The sequence below is a fragment of the Alosa sapidissima genome, chromosome 7 (assembly GCF_018492685.1).
Source record: "Alosa sapidissima isolate fAloSap1 chromosome 7, fAloSap1.pri, whole genome shotgun sequence".
NCBI classification, from domain to species: Eukaryota; Metazoa; Chordata; class Actinopteri; order Clupeiformes; family Clupeidae; genus Alosa; species Alosa sapidissima.
Genome location: NC_055963.1, coordinates 29,709,768 through 29,732,304, shown reverse-complemented (window position 1 = coordinate 29,732,304; position 22,537 = coordinate 29,709,768). Strand labels below are relative to the sequence as shown.

Here is a 22,537-nt window from a genome sequence, read left to right as displayed (position 1 = left end):
AGCTTAGTGTAACAGAGTTGAAAATAACCTCACCTACATAAAGTGAATTCTTTCAAAATTATGATATTACATTGTTATTGTAATCTCTATTTTTATATACACTGGTTTTTATGTTTAAAATGTTTTCATATGTCGTACCCATTCACATGAGTTTAAAACATGAGACATTGCGACTGCAATTGTATTTTCATTTCTACTTTGCATTTCAATATTTTGAGCATTTGCGCTTCCCGTACTCCAGTCAGAACTAGTCTGCTGGAGGTAAGCTGTGCATAGAGAGTGCTCCGTGAATAATTTTGTGTTTTAATATAAAATAACATGTTTGTCTTCCACACTGGTTCAAATACGTATATACATAAGTTGTATTAATAGATAATTTCTGCAAGTAATGCTAGAGTGTTGTCTAAGATGGTATCTAATTGAGCCATTGTGGCCTACGTCTTTTTGGCGGCAGCCACGTTATGTTAGCTAGCTTTATGAAGAAAACACTTGCAATTTCTTGATTTCCTTTTTACGTTTATACTGTAGATTTGGGTATGCAGTCGTCATCGTCTAATCTCAGTGGATTCTTTGTTTTATTTGTGAATGCAGGTACGTTGTTTATACTGTTAATGAATCATTGCTTGTTGTGAATTCAATGGAAAAAAACTATACGATCACAACGTGTGAAACGTGTGCCAACTCTGTATGTTGTTTCTTCTGCATGATTTTATGTTTGTTTAAACTGAATTGAACAAGCTATGCATTATTTTATCTATGTTCAGGAATAGCATAGACAATGCTAGCAGTCAGAACTAGTCTGCTGGAGAGAAATAAAAACAGTGAGAAGAGTTCGTGTGGAGTCATACATTATCATCACAATTAACACCTGCACAAGAGAGGGTCGTTACATTAGTCTGTAGGCCTAACTGTTGATTATTAACTGGGGTGATATTAAATTATGAATATAAAAATAACTGAAATTCTTTTATGGTCTTGGTCTCGACTCGGTCTCGACTCCTAAAGGACTCGGTCTCGACTCGGACTTGCTTCCTCAAAGACTCGGTCTTGACTCGGACTCGACTGTATTTGAAAACCAACAGACTCGGTCTCGACTCGGTCTCGACCCTTCAAAGACTCGGTCTTGACTCGGACTCGGCATAGGCGGTCTCGTCCCCATCACTAAGGGGTAGTCTCAGCTGCACATGTAACACACAATAAGGGTTTACCACACACATCAATACGAGGATAAACACAAGAGGTACAACTAAAGAGACTAACATGCTAACAAATACACAACATGGTAAACGTAACTACAACTATTATAACCGACATTACACATTCTAGCATTCACTCGCACTGCATTCTGGGAGACACTCATTCAACGTTAGACATGTACATCCACCGACGCTACAGTATTATTGCATTGACAGGACAAGACTCAATCATATATCAATAATATTGGAAACACAGAATTCTTTTGTTACTAATGTTTTTAGTACATTATGTTGCCTTCCCAGCATTAATCAAAGTTCTAAATAGGGATACTGCATTTGGCATTGAATTGAAGTTTGTCAGTGTGTGCTTGCCTCAAGGCTTGGAATGTTTCCTCGATTACCTGTTGTCACATATTACATTACATTACATTTGGCTGACGCTTTTTAGCCAAAGCGACTATATAATGCTATTCCATAAAGCACAAGAGAATACCCTGTACTGGCCAGACACAGTTTGTTGTCACATTCCATCATCACATTCTGTATCAGTTTTGAATGTTCATAAGCAGCAGCTAATCAGCCAAACCCATAGTATATCAAGAGAACATTCACACATTTTACACTGTACCATTACTGTAAATTCCCTCCATTAGATCTGGTCTACATATGTTGGCCAAAGTTCTGAATTTTGGGTGCAGATTCTGGAGTAGGTTGCCGTCAACCTCACTGCCGGGGATGGAGATGGCATCCAGCTGGGCGTCTGATGCTGGCTCCCCTTCATATGCGTAGACATGGGGATCATAGTCCCCCAGTTCATTTTCAAACGTCTCCAACATGTCGAGTCTCTGCAGAGGCAAGAGCAGGTGTGATACAGTAGCCATTTTCAGAGGGTTCCTTTATACTGCATAAATTTAAAAAATACAATAAGTAACAGACTAGACCAAATTTGACAAAATAATAAATATAAACAAACCTATTAATTACTTAGAGCATTGGTTCCCAAAGACTGGGTCGCGACCCATGGGTGGGTCGCAGGAGATTTTATTTGGGTCGCCAGCACAATTTATGTTGTGTAATAGGCCTAACTTATACCATTTAGCCAGGAAAGCTAACAGTTTTCTATTAGGATCTAGTTTGTTAACTACAGTCACGGCCCTATGTGCAAATTTGCATTTAGAATAGCTCTGAAACTGGGGGGCGAACGCGTCACAGAGGGGACAGCGTGGACATCTCGCTCACAAAATGAAACATTTCTGTGGGGCGCCTGCCATGGACCTCGCAGTTGCAAAATGCAAGGGACATGAATCAGCCTTTTTGCACAAACATTAACGGACACCATCTCTTCAGCTTCACCGATTCAAATCTAGTCAACTAAAGCAGACATCTGTATACCGGACATGGCTATTCAATTTGCGTCATAGGCTGTAGATATTTTCAGTTGTAGATGCACTCTTTAAAGTTAATAGCAACCTCCTCACATTCCTTAAAATTTCGGATTTAAAAACACACTACAGCACATTATATTAGGCTACAATTTAAATAAACATTTTAAACGCTATTATTTCCTCTCGTTTTCCACCTTGTGAACTCTACTAAGCTAGCCTACAATAAGCCTCTTGTTCCATTCTTACAACATAGCATGTCACAACATACTGTGACAGGCATATCTTTTTTGGTAGTCATTTCCAACTTTCCACGTGTAAGGGTCCTGTCCGTGCTCCTTTGTTTGTTCCCCATGTGCTTTGTGTTTATCTGCCTGTCACCTGTCAGTGTCTCCGCCCCTCACCTGTTCCTCATTATTAGTCTGCTAGTTTAATTATGATTTCCAGCCCTGTGTTCACCTGTCTCTTGTTTCTTGTCCACTTGTGCCTTGTTAGCCTTGTTTAACCCCTGTGTATTTAAACCCTCTGTCTCCCTCAGTCCCCTGTCGGTCATTGATGTTGTTTCGTGGTTGTAGTGTGCATTTGCATTAAAGATTCCGGGTTTCAAGTTCAAGTGTGCCTCGTTCTCGACTTGCTCTGCGCCTCGGTCCAGCTCTCCATACTGCAACCTTGACAGAATAACCGACCCACAAACATGGAAGAAGGCAAGTTTTTTTTATTTTAATTCCGACTTGCCACTGCACCTAATGCCCTGGGAGCTGTTCTGGGAGGATGAAGAGGAGGGGGAAACCACTGAGGACGACTGGTCCTCTGAGGAGGATGGACCAGGTCCCTCTCCAGTCCCAGCTCCCCAACGCCCTGGGCCTGCAGTTCTTCCAGTAGCTCGAGCTCCAGTCCCTATTCCAGCTCCAGTCCCGATTCTGGCTCCAGCTCCAGTCCCTATTTCGGCTCCAGTCCCTATTCTGGCTCCAGCTCCAGTCCCTATTCTGGCTCCAGCTCCAGTCCCGGTTCCGGTTCCAGCTCCCTCTCCAGCCCCGAGTCAGACTTCTGCGCCGGCTCCAGCCCCGATTCCGGCTCCAGCTCGCTCTCCAGCCCCGAGTGAGGCTCCTGTGCCGGCTCCTGATCCTGCTCTGACTCCGGCCCCGAGTCAGACTCCTACACCGGCTCAGGCTCCAGTCCCGACTCCGACTCCGGCTCCAGTCGCGGTTTCGACTCCGGCTCCAGTCGCGGTTTCGACTCCGGCTCCCGCTCCAGATCTGGCTCCAGCTCCCGATCCAGCTCCGACTCGGGCTTCAGCTCTGACCGGTCGTCCATCGGGCCGTCCGCCTGACCCGCCGTCTCCGACCGGCCATCCGCCTGACCCGCCGTCTCTGACCGGCCGTCCGCCTGACCCTCCATCTCTGATCGGCCGCCCAACGGGTCGTCCACCTGATCATCCGTCCCTGGCCAACCGTCCGCCTGACCCTCCGTCTCTGACCGGCCATCCGCCTGACCCTCTGTCCCTGTCCGGCCGTCCACCCGGCCGCCCGCCTGACCGGACAGGCCTGACCGGGCGTCCACCGGGTCGTCCACCTGATCCTCCGTCCCTGGCCAACCGTCCGCCTGACCTTCCGTCTCTGACCGGCCGTCCACCGGGTCGTCCACCTGACCCTCAGTCTCTGACTGGCCGTCCACCCGGCCGTCCGCCTGACCCTCTGTCCCTGTCCGGCCATCCACCCGGCCGTCCGCCTGACCCTCTGTCCCTGTCCGGCCATCCACCCGGCCGTCCGCCTGACCCTCTGTCCCTGTCCGGCCATCCACCTGGCCGCCCGCCTGACCCTCCTGCCGTTAGCCCCCTCCGCCCACCCTGTTTGGACCTTTTTTTTGTTTGGGCCGTCTAGAATCCGGCCCTTGGAGGGGGGGTAATGTAAGGGTCCTGTCCGTGCTCCTTTGTTTGTTCCCCATGTGCTTTGTGTTTACCTGCCTGTCACCTGTCAGTGTCTCCGCCCCTCACCTGTTCCTCATTATTAGTCTGCTAGTTTAATTATGATTTCCAGCCCTGTGTTCACCTGTCTCTTGTTTCTTGTCCACTTGTGCCTTGTTAGCCTTGTTTAACCCCTGTGTATTTAAACCCTCTGTCTCCCTCAGTCCCCTGTCGGTCATTGTTGATGTTGTTTCGTGGTTGTAGTGTGCATTCGCATTAAAGATTCCGGGTTTCAAGTTCGAGTGTGCCTCGTTCTCGACTTGCCCTGCGCCTCGGTCCAGCTCTCCATACTGCAACCCTGACACCACGATAATGATGCTCAAAATGCAACACAACTGTGTTCAAAGCAGGATGAGAAAAAGCTGAGGTGTGTTTGTACAAAACTTTTTACAGCTTTGAAAGTATTTAACATTGTTTCATGTGTAATTGAGATTGTGGGAAACTGAAGATGCATCACCAATACCTGTAATAGTAGTGGTAGTAGGCCAGATCTAGTTGGGGAGGGGGGGGGCATAGAAGTTTGAGAACCTGTGGCCTAAAACAATATTGGTGGATGATTTGTTTGCTCTGAAGTGAATGCAGGTCGCGATGGTCTGTCATTTTTAAAAAGTGGGTCCCCAGAAAAAAAGTTTGGGAAACACTGACTTGGAGGAGAATTTTTAAAGGTGTTCTAAGCGATGTTGGGTAACATCACTTCTATTGATGTTAGCTCGCTACTCTCTCCCCCTCCCTCCTACCCTGGAAAGCGAGTTCTTGCGGGACCACAATTCGAAATTGCTTAGCGAGTCACTCTGGCAATCAGTAATGATGCTCATTACTTATGTCCCTTGTATTGTGGGGCACCAATCACATCGGTGTTTCTCCTATAGGCAGATGACAGTCGTAGTGTTATCCAATTGCGTTGAAGTCCAGAATCAGTCAGTAAACAATGGTTGTATAGTATTATCCAATTGCGTTCAGTGAGATGAGATTTTCAAATGCATGCTTGGTGCCGCCCCTCGAGTTGGGCCATTACATTATTCATGGCCTGACCCTTAATCTTTCGGATTAGGGTCTGGAATCTCCAGGCTACCTCCCTCCCATGCAATTGAAACTCTCAACTCTCACCATCTCGTTGGTGATTTGCTGGAACTGTTTGTTATGCTTTTATGATCCAGGTGTAAAGTGTATTCAGGGCACAGGCAGCTAGCGGATGGTGAGTGATGTTTGCAGTATGTGACAAAAAATGTTTTAGTTTAGAAACTGCGTAACATCACATATCACCTTTAAGTTAATAATCAGAAAGAGTATTTTTTCAAATATGAGACATTCAAAAATTAATCTTGTCAGCAAAAAATCCCCTTTTAGCACATTAGATGTTTACATGTTAGTACAACAAGATAGAATTACAGTGTCAAAGAAAATAATTGTTCAATTTCTATCAAAAAGAGTTATATTTCACTTATTTACAGTCCATAGAAAAGGAAACCTAATATGAGATTCTACAAGTAGCATGAGCGAGTTATAACAGAAATTATCTCTTCAGTTAAGAAGGTAATGCTTGAGGTTTATACTGGGGAATTAATGTATCATAAACAATATGATTGTGAGTTCATTTGCGAGTTTGTTACCTGGATGAGTTGAGAATTTAAAACATCCCGTCTTATGGATGACGACTCTTGATGGGAAAACTTTCTGTTCATCATGGATCCCTTATTGATAATTTAGCAAATTAGTAAATGATACATTTTCAGTTACAATAAATGTTCACATTTTATTTAACAACAACCTAAATTACAACACACGGACATCCAGGCATACCAATTCAATATGCAAAACAATTCATTCATCATTCATTCAGATTCATATCATTCAATATTTGTGAACATACTTCAGCATATCCAAATTCCCGGAATGATTTCCTGGTTGAAGCCTGTTTTTGGAGAGGAAAAAATATATATGTGATAAACTGCATTCGATTCATTCATCATTCATTCACATTCATATCATTCAACATTTGTGAACATACTTCCTCATATCCAAATCCCATATCCCAGAATGATTTCTTACTTGAAGCCTGTTTTGGAGAGGGGAAAAAAGGTGATGAACTGGATATTGATGGATATTAGTGGATCAATGGATAAATTTCATATTGACAGTTTGGACTTACTATCTCTTGGGTTGACTGCTGATTGAGAGATACTCCATTCGCATACTGTGAAAACCCTGGGACATTCTGGATTTAAATGGGTTTAAATCAAAGTTATGTGAAGTTCTTTATTAATATGTATGCCTCAATAACTTGGAGCAAAGCGCTCTTCAGACCTGGGCCTCTGATTTGTATAACGTGCAACACAGTAGGCAATATTGGCACATGAAGCTAATTTAGCAGGCTAATGTACCTAGACTGCACTTCTGTAAAACTGCAAAAGTGTGCTTGCCCAACTGTACTTCACCAACAGGGTCAGACACGGGAATTAAAACATGTCAGAGCATTGTGTTTTAACTAGGCATGGCTGAAAAATCATTTGCTAATTTAATACCATGCAGCCGACCCTACATGGACACAGATGGGTCAGCACAACACTCTGTGTCTCCAGACTCACATGAGCGTGTTCTCTCTAAACCAAGTCTTTCAAAGCCCCATAATCAATGTGAAACTTATTTCTATCACTTATTTATCAACTCATGTATGCTTGATTGCACCCTGCACCGTGACAATAAATGAGCTAAATTGGTATCACCGCTTGTTCTCACTGTGTGGTTCTCGCAATCCAAAAGCCTGTTTGTGGGACGTATTGCAGTTTCAAATTAGAGCCCCTGGTGTTTACAGAAAGACTATCCTGTACTTTGTCAATGTTTATTGTGAAACCCTGAATTGCATGTTTTGTGTGTCTATTTGGTCAACTTCCACACACTTACACTCTTCATGTCAGACTCCTGCATTACGATGACAGGGTTTGTGGAGTTGATCAATTTGACATTCACAGCTTTGCCGATATCAACCTGGTCGACTGGGTAAGGAACCTGAACAAACACAAATGTATCTCATCACAGTGAAGCTCATTTCAGCAGAAATGCCAAGATCTTATCACATTCTATTGTACCTTGCAATCAGTTCCAGGTGTCTCAATATTGGAGGGTAGTAGATGCCATCCTGGACTTTCCTCTGGTTGGATGAAGACTTTTTCTGACTTACAGGAGATTAGACTTGCCAGCAACAGCAAAGCTGTAAACACACAAAGTCGGACAGACAAACAGACACAATCAAAACATATTCTCACTGAAGATGAATTCTGTGTTGATAAATACGATTCAGAGACTTACAACCTTTTATTATCACAGTCAGAGAGGTGAAAGAAGTGAGACGTGAGAATTTAAATGGGATTAGGGAAGTGGTAGGTGTGGAGGGCAGGTGAAAGGGTTTTTGGAGGCTACAAACAGGCTTAGGGAAGCCGATCACAGCAACAGAAAAAGTTTGGATCAAACCCAGCATTCAGTGTTGTTTGTTCGTAGATAGCTCCAATGTACTCCTACTCCTGCTGAATTCTCAGAAAAGGGTGTCGGGGTCCAAAAGCGCTCCCAGGGTATAGAATAATCCACTAGAGTGATAATAGAATCCACACAACCTTTCCAGGTTCAGCTTTTTACTTCTCAGTCAACTTCTCTCTCGCCGCAACTCATCCGCCATCGGCCCACACTGTCTTCGCCATAGACTTCATTCTTATAATGACAGGCCTAACCTCAGACTCACGTCATCGCGTCACGTCAAAACACAAAGAGAACCTCTCAAGTGCCATCAGTCTATGCCAAAAACCACCAGTTTATTAATTATTATTTAATTATTTAATTATTATATTATTATCGTTTAAGTAAGCAGGCATAGCTAACCGCTACACAGTGAACATGTATTTGCTCTTCTGTGGTACAACCCTCTGAACTTCAGTCACACTGTGTATTGTGTTTACTTTCTTACAAGTTTCTGTGCGCTGTTCACTCATGTCTGTTTGAATACCTCTGTCAGTGAATGAAAAACCTAGAATGACTATGTTAGGTAAAAAAAAGAATTCTGCATGGCCTCACCTAGTAGGAGCAACAGACCGAGGATAACAATGCCAATGGCACTCCCACCCATTTCAGTGGATCTGCTCCGCGATATGCAATCCTGTGACTCTGTGCAGTCACACACTGTGACAGACAGATTTTGTAGGGAATGTTGGCCTTGAGAGTCGGAGATCTTCAAAGTCAGTTCGTGGTGACCTGCGTAAACTGCCGTGTCCTTCACCAGGTTTACTTTTGTTCCTGTTCAGAATAATTTAGAAAACCGTACACAACTATGTGAAGCAAATTTGTTTTGACTTTTAAGAGAATATCAGATGCTCATGCATTGCCTTAATCATATTTAGAATTTGTTTTTCTTATCTACAAAAATAGGGCAAGGCCTGGGATAATGTGGATTCATACCATATTTAGGGTCAAGTTTCCACCTCCCATGGACATCTCCGAGCAATTCAAAATGGAAGGGGTCACTGTAAGGGCGTAGGTCCAGATCCTGAGCAGTGATGCTAGCAGAGATGGGCTCATCGGACAAACACATGGCCAGCGCATTCTCGTCCAAGACAGGCACATTGTCATTCTCATCAATCAGGTGAATATTAAGCGTTCCAGTACCAGTCATAGGGGGTTCCCCTGCCAAGTACAGACAGAGAAAAAGGCATTTCCTAATATTTAAATCAGTTATGGTTAAATGTGCTTGTCTTTTTAAAACATTCTGTCATGAAAGGTCAACAGTTGCAGCAGCTCAGAAAGTGCAGCGTATGTACTAGTTAAAAATTACACAACAGTAAAGCTGGGAGGAACAGGAGATGAGTGCATGCATGAATGCATATGGGCAGTGCAATGCCCGTATTTGTAGATAGCTATCTGAGCTGCTGTGCAAACAACCCACCTCATGTAAATCTTTTAACCCCCTCCCCCACACACACTACCACAGCAGGTACAAAAACAAGATGCAGATACAGAAATGTACTTTACAAGAAGGTGGCATTCAACCAGTGTGCTGTGAATACATTAATAATGCATTAAATTAGTTTGAATGGAAGCATATGTTCAGGGAATTCTCCCTTGTACTTATGCATACAGGTATACAGTTTATCACTCAACTCTGTTAGTATCCTTCTTTAAAATCAAAATTCCCAGGTTTATGACTAATCCAGAAATGCCACACATCTAATTGCTTACCATGGTCCACTGCCCATATGATTGCAGTATAGAGACTGTCATTCACATAGAGTGACTCTCTGTCCAGGACTTTTGTCGTGCTGACTTGGCCTGTCTTAGAATCCACCGTAACCCAACCAGCTGGATCTTTCCCAACTTGATATCTGAGGAAGAGACAAAGGTTGACAAACAGACTGAAGGGGAGAGCTAGGGCAGAGAGACCCTTGGGTTTTTAAAAGGCCAAAAGTTTTGTGGCATGTAGATGTAACTGAACTACAACCATTCATCCAAAAACCAAAACTAGAGCTAAAGGGTTAAGCAGGCCAAGCAACACAGAGGACATGTTAGAGTAATGTTAGTACTGACATTGACATGTAATGTTATAGATTCATGAGTTTGCTGACAGCGGAATCGGAAAGAATTCATCATTTAGATGCTGTCATGTTCTAGATTACTCTTTACATTTTACATTTAAAATGTGACATTTGGCTTACTGATCCTTTATTCAATACCACATAATTTGTTGAATTTCCCCCCTCTTTTTTCCCCGCTCTTACTCAAAACTACTGGCATAGACCCCATCGTGATCATCTGCAGTAAATTTCTCCAGGGGCGTTCCAACAGGAGAGTTCTCCATCAACCTTATGTTTTTGACATCAGGAAGGAAGAAAGGAGGGTCGTTGGTGTCCTCAACGGTAATGGTGATTGGCCGAGAGATTACAGGAGGGAGGTTATCAGAGTCCCCTCCTACCCATGCCACATCCCACAGTCCCTGCTGAGGGCGACCATTGACTTGGCAGGTAAAGTAAGGCTCTTCATTCTCCACGGTGACCGACAGTTTTCTCAGCTGACCATCTTCATAGTCTAAGGGCTGAAGTACAAACAGAACGTTAAGCTATTTAAGTAGATCAGACTTCCTTAGGCAAGTTTTTTTGTGATATGTTATTACAATTTTATTTTTATTATTTTATTGTATCAACAATTCCATGTCATTCATGACTAGGAAGTAATTCATGTTGTGATGGCTAACATCATACTTATACTCCATATAATTTACTTTACACAAGGTAAACATAATGCAAGGTGCCATGTAAACTTAAAAAAACTTTTGGATTGCAATTATATAAATTAAATAATGATTTATTATTAATTATAATGATAATATTATTATCATTAGAATTATTTTCTGTTTAGTTTTATGTTTATGTTTGTGGTATTTGGGAGACACTTTTGCCCAAATTGACAGAATATACACATTACATTCTTAATAGTTAATTAATAGTTTAAATAGTTTCAAATGAACCCTTCTTATATAACCAGTTACACGATTACCTTTATATCCTTTCTAATTCAACACCTGAGTTGTGCTCACTATGTGTGTGTTTTAGAGATCTACAAGTACCATGAAATCTCAATACATACTCAAAAAGCTAATGCTGACTGTTAATCTTAGCTAAATATGTACCTTAACAACTGTCAAAACTCCTTCATTCGTTTCTGGATCAGTCGTGATCTTGAAATATCCACCTGGGTCTCCATGGAGCATGTACTTGGCCTTCCAGGCAGGCGTGCCTTCAGTGTCTTCATCGGAGACTTGAATTCGTAGAATGGTCATCCCACTCTCTCCTTCTTTGACTATGCCAGAGCCCTATAAGAGACAGCAGAACATATCACTTCTCACAGACTAGTAGGCTACTTGACTGTGAGAAGGCCAACAACCTTTTAGGTTCGGCAAAAGCAAAAGGTTTATGTTGGCCACTTCTCTACCAAAAAGTAGATTGCATCCTGTTAGCCTCACTCATACTGTGATAAACAAAATTCATGTGTTTCCTACAAAAAGCCCACCAGACAAAGACTGAGATTACTTTAGCTATTTGAAAACAGTGAGGTGAGAAACTGAAGTAACTGAAGTTTTTACACTTTAGACAGATTACATTTTTTGGTGCATCGTGAGCGCATCTCAGAGCTAAAGTAATTATAGGTGCTAGTCCAAACTTACAGTTTGACCGGTGAAGATAGGGGGGTGGTTGTTTTGGTCGTTTACATTGATTGTTACAGTGCCAGTGCTGGAAAGTTGAACTACTTCTCCCCTGTCCTTTGCTTCAACCAAGATAGTATACTTCTGGTATTTCTGGGGGGAGAAATGAAATTAAAAACCCTTTCCTAAATGTCATAAGCCAAATATATGAGTTGTACAAGAACTATAAGCTATGCCATCTATAATTCACAGTCACCCCACAAGGGTTTAGAACGAAATGCTAAGACATGGTCCTCAAAAGTAAATAGGCAAACCCCCTCATGTTTATTGCAAGCTGTCTCTCCACAGTAAATCCAAGTGAATATATTGTGTAATATTCTCTGTCAGCTATAGAATATGAACAACAAAAGAGATTGAACAGCAAAGAGAAGAAGAGACTTAGCATTGGTCACACCCACCTCATAATTTAGGCATCCCTTGAAAGTTATTTTTCCTATGGTATCTTCTTGCGCTATGACAAAATCAATGTCAGGATCTTGTGGGGTAACAGACACAATTCTTAAGTCAAAGGTTCCATTTGAAGTTGTTGAATCATCCAGGTCATCTGCCCGCACTGTGATAACGTCTTTACCTGTCGATGTGTCAGTCTGTTTAATATTATGGTATATTTGTGAAATACCTAAGAATTCATATGAATAATATAAAGAATTGTCTTAACAAGTACACTCTATGAAAATCAATCACATATCATCTATGGTCAATAAAAGCAAAACTACCATAACAACAAACCTTGCTTCGCTGACTCATCCAGGCTGATTTTATATTCCCCTTCTAGTTGTGGAGCATTATCGTTCACATCTTTGATTTGTATCTCAATGCCAAGCCGTGTGTCAACTTCACCATTTGACACGTTTTTGGCTTCAAAATTAAGCTTAATTCCGACATGTAAGGAATACAAACATTGAGATGTATAAGGAAAGAGAAGAGAAGCTGTCCAAGACCCTCAAACAAATCGAACACAGCTGCCTCTAAGTGTTGTGCTCACAACTTATCAGGGTCACAACTTATTTCTAGTTCAGAACTTAACTACTGAGGTGACTGTTCCAAGTTAAGTGATGAGATGTGCTACAAAGTGCCTACAATTATCCAGTTTAGCAGCAAAATGCAAGATCTATGTTGATGAGACATGGCCTGCTACTTCATGGCATCAGTCAACCACACACTGTGAAGAAAATGCATATAGTGAGTATTCACCTTGAGAAGTTTGTATTCCTCAAAGTTCACTTTCCGTTTACTCCACAGGGTGCCATCCCTCTGGTCTATCTCAAGCACATCCTTTGGATCTAGGTCAACACCTTGTCCATGGATGTGTAAGTTAACTAAGTATTTAACATCTAACTGTATCTGAAATAAATACAAAACAATTGAACTCAAACACACATGTAAAGAAAAAGCAGTATAATGTACAATCTTCAGATTCATGGACCACTGATCAGTCTGTGTGTAGAGTTGTCTTATCCTCACCATCCCCAGTTTGTAGGGATAAGGACCTGGGTACTCCTCCTCCATGTCAAAGGAGTCTATGATCCAGTTTCGCTTCTGTCGGATCTTACCCCTTGACGTGGCAGAATCCGTAAGTACTACTGCCTAGTGTCAGTAAGAGCAAAGATCACATGAAAGATATTAAACCATGTTATGACCACCTACACTAAACTGAAACTTCATTTCTTATTTACTTCTCCATCTTCATTTGGTGCAAGGTTATATATTGACAGATGCACTAGGGGTGGCCCTTCCTGCATTTTTGTACTAAAAGAATGAATATGGAGGGCCCCCTTGGCTGTGTTCGCCTTGGGCCCCCAAATTGCTAAATCCGCCCCTGCATGAAAGATATTAAACCATGTTAGGTTGTTGTTCACATACCCCAGACAATTGCCCAGTGCTGCCACTAAGGACCCTCTGCAGCAGTATCAGTATAGTATTGTTTTTCATTATTTCATTTTGAATGGTTAAAAAAAAAAAAAATTGACTTTGGTCTTTTTCACACAACTTGTGCACCCTTAAGGGGCGATCAGATACAGTAAGAGGCTGTTTTTGCAGTGAGGTGCGCCTTTTTTATGTTATGTTATTATATCTTAGGACTTCATTGATGAAACAATCAATTTGATCCATTCTCAATCCCATCCATCACCAAGGTGTACATTTATATAGGTTCAGCAATATTCATTCCTTCATTTACTTCATTTATTCAAGGATGTGAAAAAGCAAGAGGTAGACTTCCGGTTTCCGGTCATGTTGGTGTAGGCAGCACATGTGAGGAGCTCCGACCTAACTTGCATGTCACTTTATCGAATTTAATTTTAAGATCTCAGGACTGAAGTTATATAAGAATTATATTGCGTTATATGGCCACACGCAACTAATGGCTTCTACCAGGCAAAAACAGACAGCTTTGGTGACCACACGAAACACAATTGCTAATAAGCTAACAGCAATAGCCTCTCCGGCTATATATGTGTAGCTCTATACATGTGTGTGTATAGTGGTGTACGTGACTGGTGAAGGATTTTGGTTATTTGATTATTTGTACTTTGTGGTTAAGGTTATAATATGAGAGCTTTGTATTATGCTATTCTGTTTCATAATGTTATTGCTAAATGGTCAAGGCTCTTCACTGTTTACGGTAGGATAGGATGTACCGGAAGGTTCAAGAGTTAGGAGGGAGCCTGCAGTCTGCCCTTGTTCTAGCGGCAGACATAGGAGTGTTGAGGGTTAGGAGGGGGCCCATCAAAGCAATTGATGGTATATTTAGTACTGGATGGGGATTGTATACTGCCCAATGGTATCTCATTTTGTTTTATGTGATGCTTATGTTTTTGGAGGTTTTTGGCAAATATTATGGGGCACACTTTCTTCTTTTCTTTTTCTTTTTAACAGAACATGTCATATGACATAACTAATGTCAGGGCTGAAGTAGGTGCAACATCAACTCATTTTATTACTTGGAATGTAAAAGGAATGAATGGGCCGAATAAGAGATCAAAAATATTTTCCCACTTAAAGAAATTAAATGCAGAAATAATATTTTTACAGGAAACACATTTGAAAATAGTAGACCAAGTCAGGCTTAAGAAGAACTGGGTGGGGCAGAGTTTTCATTCTAATTTCAACACTAGAGCACGGGGGGGGGCGGCGATCTTAATTCATAAAAAAATATTATTTACTCCATCTCAGACAATCTCAGATCCCCAAGGACGATTTATAATAGTATCAGGGTCACTCTTTAACACTCCAGTAGTACTAGCAAGCATATACGCCCCAAATTGGGATGATGTCAGCTTCATAAATAAACGTATCTCTCTTATCCCGAATTTGAATTCACATAAACTAATTCTTGCAGGTGATTTTAACACCGTCATGGACCCAGCCATAGATCATGGACCGCTCCAACCCAAAGACTTTAGTACGCTCTTAGATGTCTATAGCTCTTAGTGAATTTGCAGAGCAGACTGGTAGTGTTGATCCGTGGAGGTTCCTCTATCCACATAAAAAGGAATTCTCCTATTTTTCAAACGTTCACCATACATATAGTAGGATAGACTTTTTCCTAATTGACAAAACACTTCTTCCTGCTGTAAAGAAGGCGGAATACAGTGCTATTGTTGAGTCAAATCATGCTCCAGTGTCTCTTGATCTTTTGTTTGCTCAAAACCTGACACAGCGTAGCACATGGAGATTGAACACAGCCCTACTAACAGATAGTCACTTTTGCAATCTCATATCTAAGGCAATAGATGAGTTTATGCTATTTAATAAGTCAGACTCTATATCTCCATCCACTTTATGGGAGACGCTTAAAGTAGTTGTAAGAGGAGAGATTATATCATACACTATTTCACGCAATAAAGAGAGAAAGCAGAAGGAACAAGAACTCATTTCGTCAATTAGAAGCATAGACTGGCAATATTCCATCACCCCTACTCCAGAGTTATATAAAGAGAGGATTGCACTGAAAACCGAATATGATTTATTATCAACAGAAAGGACTGAGAGACATCATCTGTGGTCAAAAGGTCATTATTACGAACATGGGGAGAATGCAGGCCGTCTTCTGGCCTATCATCTGAAATGTAGATCCGCTTCTCGTTTAATCTCACAGATTCGCAATACTTCACAATCATTGACCATAGATCCAGTAGAAATTAATAATACTTTTAAAGAATTCTACTCAGAACTATATACGTCTACATCCCCACAAGATAACTCAAACATGACCACTTTCTTGGATAGTATAGACATACCAAACATAGATGCAGCTGCTAAAGACAATCTTGATAAGCCCATACAACTGCAGGAGATTGTTGATGCCATTCAGAAAATGCAAAGTGGCAAATCACCGGGACTTGACGGCTATCCTGTGGAATTTTACAAAAAGTTCTCTTCTCAACTTGTCCCCATCCTACTTGAAATGTTTAATCACTCTTTTAATCAGAATCATTTACCACAGACTTTGACTGAGGCATCCACCTCACTTCTTTTAAAGCCAGGCAAGGACCCACTTGATTGTGGGTCCTACCGACCTATATCCTTGCTAAATTCAGATGTCAAGGTTCTAGCTAAATTTCTCTCCTCAAGATTGGATAGTGTAGTATCCCAAATCATCTCAATGGAACAATCTGGATTCATGAGAGGCCGTCACTCCTTCACAAATATACGCAAACTCCTAAATGTTATACACTCACCGGCATCCAGGGAGACACCAGAGGTTGTTGTCTCCCTGGATGCTGAAAAAGCATTTGACAGAGTTGAGTGGTGTTATTTATTTGCTGTCTTGGGGAAATTTGGTTTTGGCTCAAATTTCATTTCTTGGATCCGCTTATTATATACTGCTCCTAAAGCATCAGTACTTACAAATAAATTATCTTCCCATCTGTTCTCTCTGTCAAGGGGTACACGTCAGGGTTGTCCCCTCAGCCCTTTGTTATTTGCACTAGCTATTGAGCCGCTGTCAATTAAGTTCAGAACAGCCCCCAACATCCTTGGAATTCATAGGTTGGAAACTGAGCACAGAGTTTCTTTATATGCAGATGACCTGCTTCTTTATATTTCAGACCCAGTGTCATGCGTTCCTAATATTATTAATATCTTAAATGACTTTGGGCTGTTCTCAGGTTACAAATTAAACCTCCTCTCCAAAAGCGAATGCTTTCCAGTCAATAATCTAGCCCTTCATATATCAGACAATACGCTCCCTTTCCGTATGTCAAGGACTGGCTTTAAATACTTAGGGATACAGATCACCCGTGTGTTCTCTGATCTTTATGAAATTAATTTCAAACCTCTCTTACTCAAATTGGAATCAGATTTAAAGCGATGGTCTGTCCTTTATTTATCTCTTGTAGGTAGAGTTAATTGTATAAAGATGAACGTCTTACCTAGGTTTTTGTATCTATTTCAATGTTTCCCAGTCTTTTTGTCTAAATCTTTCTTCCAGTCTTTGAATAAATTAATCTCCTCATTTTTGTGGGCTGGCAAAAATCCTAGAATCCGTAGAGAACTTTTGGAAAGACCTAGAGACCAGGGTGGCCTAGCACTTCCCAATATGGAAAAATATTACTGGGCGTCCAATATACAAAAAGTATCATACTGGTATCAGGCCCCAGACCTGGATTGGTGCAAAATTGAGACCAACTCTTGCTTTTCTACTTCACTCCCTGTTTTAATTACAGCAACATTACCATTCTCACCATCCAAATTCTCATCTAGCCCTGTGGTAATTTCCACTCTTAAAATATTGGCACAATTCAGAAAAAAATTTAAGCTGAAAGAATTCTCTGTGTATAGCCCAATTTGTGACAACCATCTATTTCCTGCATCCAGAATGGACCATACCTTCACACTGTGGCGTAGGAATGGTCTAACTATATGCTACAACTTTTATATAGACGGTGTCTTTGCCACTTTTACTGATCTTTCTGAGAAATTTCATTTACAGCGGTCAGACTTATTTAGATACTTTCAGGTCCGTCATTTTATTCAAAGCCAGAGTTCATCATTTCCTGCTTTACCAACAGACTCAGGACTTGAGAAAATTTTGCGGAATCCGGTTCAGCACAAGAGACTGATCTCAAACATTTCAAATATAATAACTTCTCTCCAGAAAACGTCACTAGAGCGGCTTAAAACCGAATGGGCTGAAGAACTAGGGAGGGAAATCTCTGATGCAGTCTGGGACTGCGCTCAGGCTAGAGTTAATGGCACTTCATCCTGTGCCCACCTTAGCTTGATACAGTTCAAGGTTTTTCACAGAATTTACTACACAAAATCTAAACTATCCAGAATTTATTCTGACATTCAAGATAGGTGTGAGCGCTGCAATTCTACACCAGCAGATATGTCACATATGTTTGGACCTGTTCTAAACTAAGAGATTTTTGGTCATATGTTTGCAACATTTTGAACGATGCTTTTGATACCAAAGTGAAACCCTCTGCAGACATGGCCATCTTTGGAGTCTTGATTAATGAGATCTTGTTGCCCACTGATAAGAAGAATGCTTTTGCTTTTGCCTCTTTGTTAGCCCGTAGAAGAATAGCTTTACAGTGGAAATCTCCTGATCCACCTAAAGGGTCTGTCTGGCTCAGTGAACTAATGTTTTTCTTGAAATTAGAAAAAATTAAGTACTTCACCAGAGGATCAATTAGTAAATTTCACAAAATATGGGACCCGTTGATTTTGTATTTTGATAAGCTCAATACTCTCCCGTAAGACAATAGGGCCCTGATGTGTTTTTCAACCATGTGTAGCTAAAGGCATGTAAAATGTAAGAGTGTGGAATGCCCCTTTATTTTTATTTTTTTTAATTTTTTTTATACTGTTAAAGTTATTGTTGGTATTATTATTATTATTATTATTATTATTATGTACTTATTTTCATTATTATTATTATTATTATTATTATCCTTAATTCCAATTATTTTAATGGCAGTAAGTGGTTGTTGTGGGTGGGTGGGTGGGATTTGATTGACAAAGTAAAGTTAAACCAATTCAAGATATTCTATTTATATGCATCCTGTACAGTATTACCTTTCTTGAATAAAAAATATTGTTTAAAAAAAAAAAAGAAAAAGCAAAAGGTATTTGATCTAAAATAGAGAGTGTCTTTGAAGGTCCATGCTGTTTTGATCCTAACATTGACATTCAGTATAGAAGTGTGTGTGTAAACTTACCAGAATCAGTAGCACGCTAATAGTCCAAGCTCCCATTGTGGCCATAGATACCAGGAAAGTCACACCGGGGCAACAAAGTGCATTAAAGGTTCCTTCCTCCACGACAGCCTACCTGCCACTGGACTGTACTCTTGTGGGTTGTCCTATTTTAATGTAAGGCTCGCTCAAAAATGACATCATGCAGTCTACTCCAGTGATACCGGAGTGCATATGCAAATACAATACCCTCAGTGTGTGGGTGGACACGCTTTGCATGTGGTTTTAGACTTCAGTAATAACAGGGTGAAACCATATAATCCAATGTGAGGGTGTTCAAAGGTGTAGTGTCTCTATTTAATCCTTATGGATTATTTATATAAATGATTTTGTTTGGAATATGACAGTAATCCTAATTGCAGCAAAATAAAAACATTTGTAAATGTCACATTTCACAGTGACTATTCTTAAGTTGGATATCCTTCATGAACATTGGCATTTCAGTTCTGTAAAATAAAAAGCAACAAAAAGGTGTATACATTTCTCAGGCATCCTGCGAATTCATTTAATTTACATGGCCTTATTAAAAAGAGGCACAATCAAATTCATGGATTTGTCCCTGTAGGTCCTGACATAATGTTCACACTTAAACAGAATTAAGACGTCAGCAGACCTGTGGTTACCACTATTGTCAAAGTTACTTCCAGGGAACTTGGGGATGAAGTACATGCTCAGACAAGACAGTATTCAAGCACACAGACTTACTTCCTGCATAACCTTGCCCCAATGTCTTGCTTATCAATTTATAGGGGAGAACGGGCCATTTTTTACATTCTTCATTATTCTAATGTGTCAAAGAGACTTTGTTTTGTAACTTTCACACCAAACAAAAATCCAAAGTGGTATACAACTTCTGTAACCAACAACTCTTTGATAACTTATAAGGGTAAAGAGATATGCTCTCTGCAAAAAAGTTGTTCTTCTGGTACAACTTACCCCATATCTGGGGTAAGATGAGCCTAGGTGTGTGGTAAGTTGGTCCAAAACAAAGATTTCAGGTAAAACATTTTTATTTTCTTAAAACGATAATTTAATTTCTACAAACAGTAACAAACGGCAACATTTAACCGAGAATTTGGCAAATAGATTCAACTGAGAATTTAGGTCTATAACATTTTTGGTTACACTTTACTTGACAGTATCGACATAAGAGTGACATAACACTGTTATGAAAACTTAAACTTAAAACTTAAAAATCTTACAGATGCAACCTTTCCACATGTAAGGAATGATTCCCTTAAAATTCTGTCACATGATAAAATTTGTTTGCGTGGCTTACAAAAAGGAAATGATGTTGCCTATTAGAACTTACTCATCCTTACTCATCATCTGCAAATTCCTGCTCTGAACAAACTCAAAACTCTCAAAACGGTTGCTCTGCATTCTCATAACTGTTGCTAAGCAGTGCTTATCAGTCTTTTCAGACTTCTCAAGAAGTACAGAAATCAGATAACTTGGTTGAATGAAAATAGAGGATTTTGGCGTGAAGACATACCTACATGGTATAAGTAATATGATCTCTGAGTATTTTGTTTTCAAACCTGCAATCTCCATTTATCTTAACTGAACAATGCATTTTGTATAAAACACATGGCGGACACGCCACCCTTTTTCCATTTCATAGTTTCCTGACATTATTGTGCAGTAGCTAAGACAATGTGCCACACCACAAATCATGTTTGTCTGATCTACTAACAGAACAGGGACACACCTTGACTTGCGAGGGTTCACATGAGGAAACACTAAAAACAGAAAAAGAAAATGGAGGAAATTACTTCCAATTAAATGGAACTTGAGGGTACTGTTAATACAAGACCACAAGCTTGGCTCCAAACAAATCCGTTCCATCCACCTCACTTCATGGTGGTAGCAACCACTTGCTGAAATCCAGAGTGGTCTCCTCAATGTCTTCTGGCTAGTAAATCCCATTACAGAATGAGCTGATGAGCTGCACATGTGGTTGTCCTGGTTACGGGACGGCATTAATCATCATCAGCAGCAGAAGTTCAACTCCCGGCCAACAAATGGACATCTCTCATGTTCCTTTGATTAAAATATGGAGGCATTCAGTACTGCAGAGAGCTTGCCCTTTTCCTTCACTCTCCCTTGCAGCAAGCCTACATCATACAACATGACAAGCAAACTATGAAATGTGAATAAATATTGATGACTATGATTGACGATTTGGCGTATAATTTGGAATGAATGTTTGTACACTTACAGCCATGTGCACAGACTTTGACATAGCTTTAAGTTAACTGATATAAAAGGGGCATGATGAATCAATGTGCTTTGTAACCTTTTAGCAGAGTTTGTAGTTTTTAATTGAAAATTGAAATTTAATTCAACTGATTTGATTAAAGAAGTTCCAAGTTTGAAGTTTGCTGCTTGTTGTCAGCTGCTTCCTTGTCTTTTTTCCTCAAAATCTCCCTGCCCTCTTCTCTCTCTCTCTCTCTCTGATCTCTCTCCAGGTTCCAGCAGGCCTCTTTATCTATGTGGTTATTCATGCAGTGTTGCCTCTCCCATTAAAGGTACAAAATCAAAGATGGCAGTTCAGGGTAGCCTGAAACTGTACGTTTTTTAAGTTGTTTCTAAGATATGGATTAAACAAATTATATACAGATCTCTCTATCTCTCTCTCCCTCTGTAGCTCATGGGTTGCTGAATTCCAGTTTGCGATTCTGTTGTCAGTAACAAAAATCACTCCTCGGCCCTTTCTCTCCACTGCTAAACCTGTTCTTCCACACTGCACCCATTGTTTTCATAGGAAGGGTGGAGATGGACAGTTTTACGTGGAATTGCCCTGTAACATTCATGATGAAATGTAATAACAACATGACAGTTTTGAGTAATCACCCATTTTAAAATAATATTTAATAAATCATCCACTACCTCTGCCCTACCACCCAGCTAGCACACTGTAAAGATATGAAAATGAGTTCCAAACATGCTGTACACTATTTTTGTTCTGTATGAATGAATAGGGACATAATGGCAAAGAGTGTCATCTGCAACTTTCATAAGTTCTTTAGCTTGTCTCAAAATGTAAAACGAAAAAACTTTTAAAGCTTCCAGTTTGCAGTTTTACATAATAGTGGAGGTTTGTTGCATTGTTCTATATTATATGCAGCTTGTGTCTTTCTTTAAGTCAATGTATTGCATTTTCTATGTACATTTATCCAAGTAAGAAAACAAAGATGCAAGCTTCAGAGACTATACAAGAGTGTTGAAAAGTATCCTTATTTACTATTCAATGTACATCATAGCTGTTAAATCTAGAAGATTTTTCTCTTTTTCTTCTTTTTTCTACTTTGTGTTGTGTTGTTGTGTTGTGTTGTGTTGTGTTTTATGTTATGTTTTATGTAACAAAAACATTTACACCTTTATACACAGAATTAAATGAGCAAAGCATACCAGTAGTCAGAGAGCACAAGTTACCTTCCATGTAAGAAACAACATTTAGAAGGATGAAAGAGAGGTGTGTTTGTTCAGACATGTCACTCTACAGAGAGGTGTGTCTTGCAAAAACATTTGGGTGTAGCCAAAAAACTTTT

General features: G+C 40.4%; 2 protein-coding genes and 1 long non-coding RNA gene across 4 annotated transcripts; 2 read left to right on the top strand and 1 right to left on the bottom strand.

The window, feature by feature from the left end:
• Window positions 1-1,170: 1,170 nt before the first annotated feature.
• LOC121712844 (cadherin-like protein 26) lies at window positions 1,171-19,048 on the bottom strand. 2 transcript variants are annotated; one of them, XM_042096899.1, is made up of 18 exons: window positions 18,948-19,048; window positions 13,243-13,365; window positions 12,973-13,122; window positions 12,508-12,649; window positions 12,177-12,349; window positions 11,740-11,871; window positions 11,206-11,388; window positions 10,298-10,611; window positions 9,762-9,904; window positions 8,985-9,209; window positions 8,604-8,822; window positions 7,628-7,749; window positions 7,443-7,547; window positions 6,691-6,756; window positions 6,550-6,597; window positions 6,412-6,453; window positions 6,152-6,232; window positions 1,171-2,041 (listed from the first exon to the last, which is right to left on the bottom strand). In XM_042096899.1, exons 1-18 carry the CDS (start codon window positions 18,990-18,992, stop codon window positions 1,814-1,816), a joined length of 2,541 nt encoding a protein of 846 aa, XP_041952833.1. In that variant the 5' UTR covers window positions 18,993-19,048; the 3' UTR covers window positions 1,171-1,813. The 2 variants fall into 2 exon arrangements, with proteins under 2 accessions (XP_041952833.1, XP_041952834.1); XM_042096900.1 differs by lacking the exon at window positions 11,740-11,871 and having other exon boundaries at window positions 18,948-19,044.
• On the top strand, window positions 2,719-4,716 carry LOC121712846 (vegetative cell wall protein gp1-like). The gene has a single exon (XM_042096904.1). It carries the CDS (start codon window positions 3,325-3,327, stop codon window positions 4,456-4,458), a length of 1,134 nt encoding a protein of 377 aa, XP_041952838.1. The 5' UTR covers window positions 2,719-3,324; the 3' UTR covers window positions 4,459-4,716.
• On the top strand, window positions 13,244-22,524 carry LOC121712849. The gene is made up of 3 exons (XR_006032661.1): window positions 13,244-13,351; window positions 21,455-21,514; window positions 21,634-22,524. It is a non-coding gene; the product is annotated as an uncharacterized LOC121712849 (long non-coding RNA).
• Window positions 22,525-22,537: the final 13 nt, after the last annotated feature.

What these genes read in the sequence shown, in the direction of transcription:
- LOC121712846 (XM_042096904.1), top strand. Translation starts at nt 3,325, where the DNA reads ATGCCCTGGGAGCTGTTCTGGGAGGATGAAGAGGAGGGGGAAACCACT.
- LOC121712844 (XM_042096899.1), bottom strand. Translation starts at nt 18,992, where the DNA reads ATGGCCACAATGGGAGCTTGGACTATTAGCGTGCTACTGATTCTG. An exon ending in AGGGATGCCTAAATTATGAG is followed by an intron (nt 11,872 to 12,176) that starts GTGGGTGTGACC and finishes TTCTCCCCCCAG; the next exon opens with AAATACCAGAAGTATACTAT. An exon ending in CGGTCTGTTGCTCCTACTAG is followed by an intron (nt 7,750 to 8,603) that starts GTGAGGCCATGC and finishes GTGTGTTTACAG; the next exon opens with CTTTGCTGTTGCTGGCAAGT.